The following is a 13,600-nucleotide window of genomic DNA, read 5'->3' on the forward strand; positions in this document are numbered from 1 at the left end:
AAAAAAGTTTGTCAGGAAGCAATGATCTCAAGCCCCCAGGGTTTTGTTCCATGCATTTAATACTCTATTTGCACTCCTGCGATGGGCCAGGCGCTGTGCTGCTATGGGCCAGGTGCTGTGCTGGACAACTGGGGGTTGTCCCCACACCCCACCGCCACTGGCCACTGCGGAGGCAGAACCAAGCTCTGTTCTCCAGACGCCAAGAGGGAGGAGCTGATGCCTCAGTCACTAAGGCTTGACAGTAGTCCTGCCTCCGAAGTACAATCCTTGCCTATCCTGCTGGGGGTCTAGGGTCAATTCCTGATCAGTGAAAGTTTTGGGAGACAGCCAAGTGCAGAAGGGAAGGGCATAGCCTCAGAGCATGGGGACAAAGGGCAGGGTCTCAGCTCTGTCCCAGAGAGATTTTGGACGAGTTGCTTACCAAGCCTTGAAGCTTGGTTTCCTCTCCTCCCAGGGATTGTTGTGAGGAGGAATGTCCGTGAACACATGACCTGCAGTGCATCCTTAGTAGCACAGCTCATGGGAATTGCTTTTTTTTTTTTTAAAGATTTTATTTATTTATTCATGAGAGACACACAGAGAGAGGCAGAGACATAGGCAGAGGGAGAAGCAGGCTCCATGCAGGAAACTCGATGCGGGGACTCGATCCCAGGACTCCGGGATCACGACCCAAGCCAAAGGCAGCCGCTCAACCACTGAGCCACCCAGGCGTCCCACTGAATTGCTGTTGTTAATAAGGAAACAGGAAGGTGAATTGTGTGGTGTATTTTCCCCCTCCATCCTGTGGCTGGCCTTGGGGGAAATCTGTGCCCTGCTCAGATGTGGGGAAACTGGCCCTCAGTCCTTAGTTTTGAACATAAAACAAAGGGTATTCCCTTAACCCTCAACTGTCTGGGTGGGGTCCCTCAAGAGAATAGCCAGGAGGGCTTTTCTAGGAGGGGTGCGGGGAGGGGGTGTCTTGCTCACGGGATGGGTCATGTGGGTATGACCACAGTTAAAGGGGGCAAGGGAGAGAATGCCATGTGCCCCTCCCAGCTTCTCTTCCTCAGTGCTTCCAAAGACTCCACCACAGAACCAACCAGAACCACACTCCATAAAAAAAAAAAAAAAAAGAACCACACTCCATCCTGGACCAATCAGGAAAGCCAGCTCTGTCCCACTGCTTCCCTTTGCTGGGGTCCAGGGACTGCTCGCTTGCTCCCTCTCTCCAGCCCCATCCTTCACTGCCTGTCTTCCCCAAACGAGAGTCATGCTTTTTGATGAACACCTCTTTTCTCTGAAAAGGGAGAAACAGAGCAGAAGTATTCTTCACATATGACCCTGAACAATTGTAGAGCAGATTTCTGCCCAGGGAGCTGACACACCAGGACCAGAGCAGCTGGGTTGGGGGAGGTGGGTCCCTACAGTCTGACTAGGGCTGCTGCCTCTGAGAAGCTCCTGGCTGCAGAAGAGGGACCAGACTGGGCCGTGAACACAGGAGAACCTCGCCTCCTCTAGGGCACATTTAGAACGTGGGCGGCCTGCTTGGGGTCTCTCTCCTGCAGCCCTGCCAGTACACCAAGCCCCTGGCATGGGGGGAATATGAAATCTGGGGCTCTTAATGCTGGCAAGCAAAGTCATAGCCATTCGGCCTTTGCTTTTGTAGCTGTTTACTGAGTCATACTCTGCAAGGTCAAGGAGGCCTGGCTGTGACCCTGAAGATAGCAGTGAACAAATAGACACTGATCTTGTCCTCCAGGAGATGCTTCTCTAGTGGGGGAGACTCAATAAACACACACAAAGATGTCTATGAAATGCCCTAAGAGGTTCGATGTTAACAAGGCTAAGCGAGTGAAGGGAGAGACTGAATGGAAAGGGGCATGAGGTTGGTTTACTAGGGAAGCCTCAGGAGACTCTGGAGATGCAGGCAGAAAGCCGGAAAGGGGCTCCAACAGACCTCTGGGCAGAGGGAACCACACATGCACTACCTCTGGGGGGAAACAGCATGGAGGGCAGGGTGGCTGGTGTGGCAGGCAAGGGAGCAGTGCCGTGTGATGGGCAGCACACACAGAGCTCAGTGCCCTGGCATGCAGTGGGACTTTACTGTAGGGGGAATGAAGCCACCCAGGAGGTAAAAGCAGAGGAATAATGGATGTGATTTGTTATTTTAGAGGATCCTTCTGGCTGCCTGAGGGGGCATGAGCTGTAGGGATAAGTGGGAGCAGGCAGCCAGTGGAGAGGCCAGAACAATGACCCAGGCAAGAGCAGTGGTAGTGATGACAGAGAAGGAAGCAGTCGGGCTCTGGATATGTTTGGAAGCCAGAACTGACGGGGTTTATTCAAAGACATGGGGTCAGAGAGAGAGGAGTGTAGGTTCCCATTTTGCATACGGATGTCCAGTTGTTCCAACATGATTGAAAAGACTATCCTTTCTCCATTGGATTACCTTTGCTCCTTTGTCAAAGATGAGTTGACTCTATTTAGGTGGTTGTATGTCTGGGCTCTCCATTCTGTTCCACTGCTCTATTTGCCTAGCCTTTCACCAATACCACACTGTCTGATTAGCATAACTTTATATCAAGTATTGGAGTCAGGGAGCATCACTCCTCCAATTTGTTCTTCTTCAATATTGTGTTGGCAATCCTGGGTCTTTTGCCTCACCATACACACTTTACAATAAGTTTGTCAATATCAGGGCACCTGGGTGGCTCAGTCAGCTGAGCATCTACCTTCAGCTCAAGTCATGGTCCCGGGGTCCTAGGATGGAGCCCTGTGTCAGGCTCCCTGTTCGGCGGGGAGCCTGCTGCTCCCTCTGCCTGCTGCTCCCCCTGCTTGTGCTCTCTCTCTGTCAAATAAGTAAAAAAAACTTAAAAAAATAAGTTTATCAATATCAACAAAATAATTTGCTGAGATTTTTAAAAAAATATTTTATTTACTTATTCACGAGAGAGAGACACACACACAGAGAGAGGCAGAGACACAGGCAGAGGGAGAAGCAGGCTCCATGCAGGGAACCCAACGTGGGACCCGATCCCGGGTCTCCAGGATCACATCCCAGGCTAAAGGTGGCGCCAAACCACTGAGCCACCTGGGCTGCCCAATTTACTGGGATTTTGATTGAGATTGCATTTAACCTATAGATCAAGTTGGGAATGGGGCATCTGTGTGGCTCAGTCGGTTAAGAATTTGACTCTTGATCTTGGATCAGGTCTTGATCCCAGGGTCATGGGTTCAAGCTCCACATTGGGCAGCCCAATGCGGAGCCTACTTAAAAAAAAAAGAAAAAAAGATCAAGTTGGGAAGAACTGACATCTTACCAACATTGAGTCTTCCAACCATGAACAGGGACTATTTTTCCATTGAGCATGACTAAACATTTTTTAAATTATTATTGAGGGGCACCTGGGTAACTCAGTTGGTTAGGTGATGAACTCTGGATTTCAGTTCAGGTCATAATCTCAGGGTTGTGAGATCAAGCTCCAAGTTAGGCTCCAAGCTCAGTGCAGAGTCTGCTTAAGATTCTTTCCCTCTGTCCCTACCCCTGCTCTCTCTCTCTCTCTCTCTGAAAAATAAAAATAAAGGGGTGCCTGGATGGCTGAGTCAGTTAAGTATCTACTTTTGGCTTAGGTCATAATCCTGGGGTCCTGGGATTGAGCCTGGTGTCAGTCTCCCTGCTCAGCGGGGAGTCTGCTTCTCCCTCTGCCCCTCCCCCACTCATGTTCGTTCTGGCTCTCTCTCTCTCTCTCTCTCTCTCTCTCTCTCTCATAAATAAAAGATTTTGCTTTAAGAGAGAAGGGGAGATCTTTTTTTTTAAAAGATTTTATTTATTTATTTGGGAGAGAGAGAGAGACAGGAGTCAGGAGAGGGACAGAAAAAGAGAAATAAGCAGACTCCCTGCTGGGCAGGGAGCCTGACACCAAGCTTCATCTTAGGACCCTGGGATCAGGCAGACACTTAACCGACTGAGCCATTGAGGAGCCTCAATAAACAAAATCTGTTAAAAATTTGGTTAAAAATTTTTTTTAAATTGTCTAAATTTCAGGTGTATGTTACTTTGATACATTTATATACTGTAATATGATTGCTTTTGTAATTATATTTATCATGTTGCATATTTATTTATTTTTAAAGATTTTATTTATTTATTCATGAGAGACACAGAGAGAGAGAGAGGCAGAGACAGAGGCAAAGGGAGAAGCAGACTCCATGCAGGGAGCCTGATGTGGGACTCGATCCCTGGTCTCCGGTGTCATGCCCTGGGCGGAAGGCGGTGCTAAACTACTGAGCCACCAAGGCTGCCCAAGTTGCATATTTACAGTGTGATATTGTTGCCTATATTCTTTATACTGTCCATTAAATCACTACGGCTTATATAACACTCTTTAAAATTTATACCCTTAAAAAAATAAAATTTATACCCTTAAATATCACTTTCCCCCCCCAACTCCCCATCCCCTGGTAACCACCAGTTTACTGTTTTGTTTTTTCAGTTTTGTTTTTTTAGGTTCCACGTGTAAGTGATATTATATAGTACTTGTTTTTCTCTGACTTAGCTTGGCATAATGTGCTCCAAGTTCACCTATGCTGTTGCAAATGGCAGGATATCCTCCTTTCTCATAGCTAAACTCAATTGTGTGTTTGTACTGTATCTTTTTTATCCATTTGTCATTTGATGGGCACAGGTACTGTGAAAATGCTGCAATAAATATGGGAGTGCAGATATCTCTTCAAAATCCTGGGTGTTTTTTTTTTCTAAGATTTATTTATTTATGCAGAAAGAGGGAAAGAGCGTGCAAGCGCAGGTATGAGCATGGGGGAGGGAAGAGGGAGAGAATCCCAAGCACACTCTCCTCTGAGCAGGGAGCCTAATGCAGGCCTCCATCCCACAACCCATGAGATCATGACCTGAGCTGAAATCATGAGTCAGATGCTCAACCAACTAAGCCACTCAGGAGCCCCCAAAATCCTGTTTTCATTTCCTTTGGGTAAATACCCAAGAGTGGAATTGCTGGATCATATGGCAGATCTATTTTTTTTTAAGATTTTATTTATTTATTCATGAGAGACACACAGAGAGAGGCAGAGAAGCAGGCTCGCCGCCAGGAAGCCTAATACAGGACTTGATCCCAGGGCCCTGGGATCACGACCTGAGCCAAAGGCAGACACTCAACCACTGAGCCCCCAGGCATCCCATATAATCAATTTTTTGAAGAACCACCATATTGTTTATCATAGTGGTTGGACCAATGTACATTCCCACTGACAGTGCTCTAGAATTTCCTTCTCACCACATCCTCACCAGTATCTGTTTTTTGTCTTCTTGTTGATAGCCATTCTAATGGGAGAATGACTCTTAAATTTTAAGTATGAATAGAGAGATCATTGGCTAAGGGAAGAGGGGTCCCCATTCAGGTTTTATTCCAGAATTGCACTTTGGTAACAATTATGATCTGAGGAAGCAGAGACAAACTTCCAAACATAACTTCCCCTTTCCTGTGCGTCCAAGCACAGCTAGGTCCAAACTTATCCACAAATTTGGGAGCCTCTCTGTTGTTAAAATTATTTTAATTGCTTTCTTTTTCTCCATGGATAGTGGCTTCATCAGAATTTTTTCCTGAATGCCAAACTCTGATTCTTCAAGCTTAATGTTGGCCTTACTCTGGTGCTGTTCTCTTCAGATGCACAGAATAAAGATGTCTCTCCAAAGGGTTGAAGCTGGTGTGAAGTCCTCTTCTTCTTAATCACTGCTTTATCCCCTCCTCACCTCTACATCCCAACCCAGTTCTTTCTGCACATTCCATGGAAAAATGAGACCTCTGTGGAAAGAGGACAGTCCTGAGAGCAGTTTGCCAATACATCTGTAAGGGAAAGTGATGACCCAGTGTGGCTCACATGGCTAACAACTCATGTGTCCTCTTCTCAAATACTGGAAACCTATGGCTGGACTTGAGCCCTCATTGAAGCTGAACTGACTTTCCAGCTGAAAAATTTCCAGATGCTGTCTCTTGGACAAGTTCAAAGCTACTAGTTACCCCTTGTCTGCACTATAGCTCAGATTTACCTGTTCTGTCTTTAAGAGATTACCTCATTTCTAAGCCCTTTATCCAGACCATGATGGTTTCACGTTTGGATAACTATTATTAATTCACACAGGTCTCTCATGTGCCATTCTGCCTCCACCCCAACACGTCTGCCCTGTGCGTGCCCCACTGCTATTTGAATGCTTCCAATGGCACTCCAGTGCCTCATAAAATCAGAGCTTCCAATGGCTGCCATTAATACAATTTCCCAGGGAAAGTTGCCTTGTCAGTCCTCAGTTGCTCCACATTCTACCTCACATCCTTTTTTTAAAAGATTCTATTTATTTATTCATGAGAGACAGAGAGAGAGAAAGGCAGAGATATAGGCAGAGGGTGGGTGAATCAGGCTCCATGCAGGGAGCCCAATGCGGGACAGGATCCCAGGTCTCCAGGATCACGCCAAAGGCAGGTGCTCAGCTCAACGGCTGAGCCACCCAGGGGTCCCATCTACCTCACATCCTATATTCCTGAGGAGGAGGGACAGGGGGAGCCTCTTCTATTTTCTGATGACACTTACCCTCCTACCTCTAGGTCTTTGTCCAAGCCTCTCGACTGACATGAAACCACCTTACTTCATCTATCTATGCCACCTGCCCATTCCCTTTCATCACATGGCACCATAAAGCCACCTCCAGCAGCCAGAGTCTCAGACTAGTCCAGCTGCATCCTCCCAGCAATGCCTCTCCACTGCAGCCCGCCTCCAGCCCCGCCCCAAGACCACTACATTTTGCAGTGAAGCTGCATTATTAAGACAGTAAATCCCCCAAGACTGTCTCTACTGTGATATGTATCCCCAAGTGCCTTGTCCAGCACTTTGTACCCGGTGAGCACTCATTGTGACCTTGCAAACTAATTGGCCACATACAGAATACCTAGGCCCAGGTTCCACTGAGAGTCTGCTGGGGAGAAAGGAGAAAACATACACAATAACTTTGTTCCACAATTCATTTACTGAACTGGGACAGGTGATTTAACAGCAGATTGCGGGATAAGACTGGAAGGGAAGACTTCTTGCTTCCCCTCCCAGGAGCCAGTTGTGTCATGGATGCTTGTAAATTTTCCAAAATAGCCATCTGTTGTTGGGCAAGCTGGGTCTGAAGCTGGAGGTTGGCATACATACATTCTAGGAGTCCCAGGCATTCCTTGGGCTTGTGTTCAACTCCTGAGGGGAAAGAAATGAAGGTGCAGAGGGATGGGGAGAAATTGTAATGATACTGTGATGAGAAGGGCTCTAAGAGGATCACCCTGTCAACCTTCCCCAGCACAGTTCCACCCACATGTAGCTTTGTATGGCTGGCCCCTTCCCAGTGGGGCCCACTTGGCTACCCTATTTTAATTGGAAAACCATCGCTAGAATTTGTTACCCTTCTCCCTTAATTTCTCCCATCATATTTATGATCATACAGCATGTTATGTAATTATTTATTTGTGGTCTGAGTCCCTCCCCTGGAATATAAGCTCTGGGAAGGCAGGGAGCTTTGTCTGATTTGTTCTCTGTTATATCCTCAGCACCTAGAAGACTGCCCCAGTGCACAAGTATTCAAAAAAGACTTGATGAGTGAAGGAAATGATCTGAATGAGGCTCCAGGGGTGCCCCAGCCTCTGTCTCTCACCCTACATGGTGGTTGGATCAGGGGTGACCTGCAAGCCCCTCCTATTGTCTCACTTCAACCAGTCTTGCTGCATTATGCCAATTTTTTCTAATGTTTTCAAAGATGTTACATGCAGCTAACTTCTAGGTAAGTTATTTACCTATTGTTTTTTTATGTATTGGTCATGACTTCGTTAAACTCTGAGGTCCTCAAACACGGTTGCCATGACTGTCTAGGGCCTGGTTAGGCTCCCCACCAGTATCTGAAATACCCACTGATTTCCCCATGGGATTGTGAGTGACTGACAGGCAATAAACTGAGCTAATGCCTACCAAGTCCTTCCCTGGCCACTTTGTAACTAATGCTACTAGCAAGCAACAAAATTTTCCTTTCTGTCCTGCCTAGCCTAGTAAAAGTGCTCATAAAGGGATCCCGGGGTGACGTGGCGCAGCGGTTTGGCGCCTGCCTTTGGCCCAGGGCGCGATCCTGGAGACCCGGGATCGAATCCCATGTCGGGCTCCCGGTGCATGGAGCCTGCTTCTCCCTTTGCCTGTGTCTCTGCCTCTCTCTCTCTCTCTGTGACTATCATAAATAAATAAAAATTTAAAAAAAAATTAAAAGTGCTCATAAAGAAACCAACACAAATTGGTAGAATTGGGAAGAAAATGCAATCAGTAGAACTGAATAATCAATGAGCTACCAATGACACAGGGGTGGCACCAGGTCAACGGGAAGAAGCTCAGACCACTTCCTCTGTGCGACCTCTCCCACATGGAGTCTGTTTGGGAAACCTGCCTTGCGTCCTTACCTGAGGGCAGCTTTGTTCTCTGGATGTTCAGGAAAGTGGCCGGTGGGGAGCTTGCTTGAAGATTAATAAAGCTAGGAGAGGGTTTAGCTCGACACAGAGGCACGGCATTACTTTCCTCTTTGGCTGGAACAAAATCAGAGACAACTAATCAGAACCGTCTCTAACAAGGCCTGGCCTTTCTAACTCAATCCTGACATTTGGTCTATGAATACAAGTGCCAAGGCCCTGCCCTGAGCAGTGCCAAAGAAAGTTACAAAAGACAAAAAAAAAAAAACATAGTAGGATGAAGAGAAATCAAGCAGGATCAGGTTCAGCTTAAGTATTGCAAGTTCTTATGGGCACGTGCCACTTGCTTACTACTGTGCTAGACACTTGGGCATCACAAGATCTCAAACTCATGGTTACTATCACTTTGGGAGACTGATAGGGCACTGATGAAATGTGATAGGACCACCTACAGACCCAAACAATGCATCAGACAGTCTGGGTGAAAATGAGACTTTTGTGTTTGAAAATATATTTGAGAGAATCTCAAGCAGACTCCACACTGAGCATGGAGCCTAATGCAGGGCTCAATCTCACAACCCTGAAATCATGATCTGAGCCGAAATCAGGTCGGATGCCAAACCAACTGCGCCATCCAGGTGCCCTGAGAATGAGGCCTTTGAAAAAAAAAAAGATTTTAAAAATTTATTTATTCATGATCGACACAGAGAGAGAAAGACAGAGAGAGAAAGAGAGAGAGAGAGAGAGGCAGAGACACAGGCAGAGGGAGAAGCAGTCTCCATGCGGGGAGCTTGACGTGGGACTCAATCCCAGGTCTCCTGGATCAGGCCCTAGGCTGAAGGCGGTGCTAAACCTCTGACCTACCCGGGCTGCCCCAGAAATGAGGCCTTTTATCTTGTAATTATCCTAAGTATGTGATTGAACGTAGAAATGGATGCTTTTGAAAAGGTGGAAGAGCTCAATATGAGTACAATAGAGAAGATGCCAGGCAGGTAGAGGATGTTTGTTGGACCTTGAACACATGGTGCTTTCAATGAGTGGAAAAGATATATCAAGTGGGAGAAAAAAGGAGGGCAGGAGAGCAGGGTGAGCAATGAAGACCCTTCACAATAGTGAATCTGAGATTTTAGGCTTTCTCTTGAATACAATGGAAAGCCATTGAGCAATTTAGGATTAGAAAATATGATAAAAACTGTATTAATCTACAGATATTAAAATAGACTGAATGTGAAAGGAGTTCCTGAACAGGCAAATAAATAACCTTTGGCAGAAATACTTAAGTTAGAAGGAAAAATGGATTTGTAGGGAGGTCATCAATTCTATAGAAGACATATGTTATTTTTGCCTAGTGAGTACCACCTCTTCTGGGAACCTATACTCTCCCCAGATTCTAGGCCATACTGGTGGGATCACATCAGGCCCCACCCTCAGGAGAAAAGGGCTTGTGGCCCAACGCAGGCCAACCTATGGTATCTCATCCTCCTTGGCAACTGTGATTGATCCAAGGGGTAAGCACACAGGGCAAATTGGGCCAGAGTCACTCTCTGAGATTGATATACAGATTCTGTTTTCAAGAAGCTTGCTTTCTTCTGATCTGCTATGCTGGAAAATGCAAAGTCAGGGCAAATGAAAGCTATTGGATTTGGCCAGCATGCTGAAGGAGCAGGTACAGGCAAGAGAGTATAGATGAGTGCAACAGACAGACGGACGGACAGACACCCAGAGGCACCAAGTCCCCCAGTGCAGTCCCTGACATCCCAGCTCTTGCAGGCTTTCTTCCTGTCCTGTGACCATCTCAGCCTCCCTCCCAACTGCACAATCCTTTGAATTTCCTTGTTTACTCAAGGGAGTCTGAGTGGGGGGTCCCATCAGATTAACATAAATCACATTTTGGATATACTGATTGAGTGGAGACTAGGAGGTCCAAGTAGAAAAGCCTAGAAAGACAGCCATAGGTGGCGCTGAGCTCAGGTGAAAAATCAAGCTGCCAGGCCAGCCACCAAGATGTGATAAAGAAGCTGCAAAGATAAATCAGCTCTCCAAAGTAAAACATTGAGAAAGGAAACTGGAGCTTGGGGAGCTCTTCCTCAGGAGTTTGGAAGATGAGAAAGAAGTGGCAAAGCATGGATGGAGAAGGCATGAAGACGGATGGAGAAGCAACATAGCTGGGGGAGCCCACAAGTCACTGCCAGGCTGAGATCTTCTCCGAGGACAGAAAAACTGAATCCACTCATTCATTTACACATCTAGGAGACAGTTAAGTGCCTGAGTGTCCATCACTTGAGGATGCCACAGCAAGCTAGCACCCATGATCATGACTCTCACGGAACTGACAGCATTACAGTATAGACAGTCAAAGGGATCAAGCATGCATGTTATTGTACCCCCATAATGTGAGAAGAGCATCTAACCTATAAGCCATCTGTGCAGCTGGGGAATGTGTTTCCTTGAAGTGATCCTGTCTCAGCTGGGATTTGGAGGAAGACACAAGATGGAGGTCTTCCTAGAAAATAAGCCTAGGTGCAGAGGTGTGACAAACAATAGGTTGTGTATGAAAGAAGACTTCGTATTCCTGTCCTTAACTCCAAAAGTAACAGAAGAATGGCCCACCAGAGGGCGGCGGGGTGGGGAAGTACACATGGGTGCCAGCCTGAGGTGCTTTCTATGTGGAAACTCACTGAGCCTATGAGAACTGAAATCTGTTTTATTCCCTATTACTCCTGAAAGAAATCTTGTCTTTTGGGTTTTTTTAGGCTGGGTTTGTGGATTGTGCAAACCCTGCTGTAGGCCATCCATCTTCTTTTCCCTTCCTCTCATCAGTCATTTGACAGCTCGTGCAGAATGGTATAAGGTGACAAAAGCTGAAACTTGGGTCTCGAGATTATACTCACCACTGGAAAAATTTAATTTTAACTTCCATACAAATGCACTTCTCAACAATTCAGGCCCTTCCTAGGTAGAGGAGGATACATTTTCTACCAAGTTGTAAGGTATGAAGAACACTTACACACAGTGCATACTAAAGGAACCACACTTCTGACAACACAACTGAGGACGAGGTCAGGGAGCAGCAACAGGACACAGAATGTAGAAAATAACGGTAAGAGGTGCTTTACATACATTATCTAGTTCTCACAATGGCCCTAAGAAGTAGGCAGCTTTATACACATTTTATTTGACAAAAGTGGAAGTTAGGAAATTTGCTTAAGATTCCACAACCAGCCAAGTGTCTGTGCCGGGGTTAAATCCAGACCTGTGGCCTCCAAGGTCACACTCTTCACACGTGCACAACATACTGTGAAGAGAGCTAGTCCATTATGTCTAAGCTGTGACATAGTAGGAGTCATCTACTCCACCTACAGTAGGTGGATGGGCTCTGAAGTCAGGCAGCCCCAGGCAGTTCCCTGGCCATGAGTGGGACTGCCCCCCTTGAATGGACACTAGGTCTCCTGGAATCCTTGCACTTGAGGTCTAGTTCTAAATATTAACAGGGGAAACAAAGAAATAATGTATTCACTCAACATGTCATTGAGCAACTGTTATGTAATAGATCCAGTTGTAGATGCTGGGAGTTCAGCAAGGTTCTCATTTATTTATTCTTTAAGCAAGCTCCACGCCCAGCCTGGAACTCGAACTCATGACCATGAGATCAAGAGTCACATACTTTACCGACTGAGCTGGCTGAGTGTCCCAGCAAAGCTCCCATTTAATGGGAAACTGTAGAAGAGATATAAATACTTTCCAATTGGGATCCCTGGGTGGCGCAGCGGTTTGGCGCCTGCCTTTGGCCCGGGGCGCGATCCTGGAGACCCGGGATCGAATCCCACGTCGGGCTCCCGGTGCATGGAGCCTGCTTCTCCCTCTGCCTGTGTCTCTGCCTCTCTCTCTCTCTGTGACTATCATGAATAAATAAATAAAATCTTTAAAAAAAAAAAAAAAAATACTTTCCAATTAATGAGAAAAAGAGGGGAAAATGGGGCAGCCTGGGTGGCTCAGCAGTTTAGTGCCGCCTTTAGCCCAGGCATGACTCTGGAGCCCCGGGATCGAGTCCCACATCGGGCTCCCTGCATGGAGCCTACTTCTCCTTCTGCCTGTGTCTCTTCCCCTCTCTGTGTGTGTCTCTCATGAATGAATAAATAAAATCTTTTAAAAAGGGGGTATATGCATAATTAGAATCACCTTCCCAAATTCTGAGCAATTAAGAAGGTCTGGCTTTCAAGGCAGGGGGCAAGGGGCCTCAGACACACACCTTTTTCATTCGGGTGGCTAGCATGCTGCTCCATCTGGACACCAAGAAGGTGTGGTGCCTAGGGAAGAATCACAGCGTTACATGATCAACTCATGCTACCATTTTACAGCTGACAGTTTAACTTCTCCCCAGCACATCTGACGCTGCTCCAATTTAGAGAGGAAGATGTATGAAAGAAGGCACTGTTCTGCTTCATGGCCAAGTGCTCCCATGGTCCCTTCGCTGGTTTGGAAAACAGCGGTGTCCCTGACTGTTATATCCTCTCTTCTGGGCAAGTCGTCACTTAACTAAGCCCAAACCTTCAGAGTCTCCCAGTAACGGGGCTTCCCTCAATGTTTCCCTTCTGCAGCACCAGCCCTTCTCCTGTCCTCTGAGGTCACTGCAGCAGCCTGGCTCCCCATCACCTGTCATGGGCCGAGAGAAAGCGCAGGAGGGCGCGGGGTACCGGCGTGGAAAGACGGCCCGGCTGCGCGAGGAACCCCCGGGCTCGCCCCCAGCGTCTGCGGGAAGCACCTGCGAGAGGAGGGCGAGGGGCGCGCTGAGGCGCCCCGGGAAGGGCTCTGCCACTCAACCGCCCCGGGGACCAAGTTCCCGAAGTGGCCGCGCCGCGGTCCCTCCCGCAGCTAAGGCTGGACAGAGACCATCGCCCCCAAAGGACCCGAGGCGCGGGCCAGCTCAGTGACTTCACCAGCGCTGTTACTCGAGAGCCTCCTATCCGGGTCCCACCCTTGTGGTTGATACACATGCGCGGTGGCGTCGCGGCCAACTGCCCCAGCCTCCGCGCTTGCGCCGACCTGCGCGCCGCACGCGGCCGGGAGCGGCCACCCTACTGCGCAAGCGCCCGGGCCCTCCCCTCGCCATCATCGTGCGCTCTCTATCTAGCTTG

At 47.6% G+C, this 13,600-nt stretch overlaps 1 protein-coding gene across 10 annotated transcripts in view; it reads right to left on the bottom strand.

Annotated features, from left to right (window-relative positions):
* RHBG (Rh family B glycoprotein) overlaps nucleotides 1-13,600 on the bottom strand; it is a 28,852-nt gene that overhangs the window by 14,262 nt on the left and 990 nt on the right. The window contains exons 1-4 of one of the 10 annotated variants that reach the window (XM_049112545.1): nucleotides 13,228-13,534; nucleotides 12,715-12,772; nucleotides 12,208-12,361; nucleotides 8,460-8,582 (exon numbers count right to left, since the gene is read on the bottom strand). In XM_049112545.1, the coding sequence (XP_048968502.1) occupies nucleotides 8,460-8,582; nucleotides 12,208-12,361; nucleotides 12,715-12,738 (301 nt within the window). In that variant the 5' untranslated portion in view covers nucleotides 12,739-12,772; nucleotides 13,228-13,534. Of the gene's footprint in view, nucleotides 1-8,459; nucleotides 8,583-12,207; nucleotides 12,362-12,714; nucleotides 12,773-13,002; nucleotides 13,559-13,600 lie in introns of those variants that run through there. The other 9 variants (XM_049112546.1, XM_049112547.1, XM_049112548.1 and 6 more) reach the window with 9 other exon arrangements.

This window comes from Canis lupus, chromosome 7, assembly GCF_003254725.2.
Source record: "Canis lupus dingo isolate Sandy chromosome 7, ASM325472v2, whole genome shotgun sequence".
Lineage (NCBI taxonomy): Eukaryota > Metazoa > Chordata > Mammalia > Carnivora > Canidae > Canis > Canis lupus.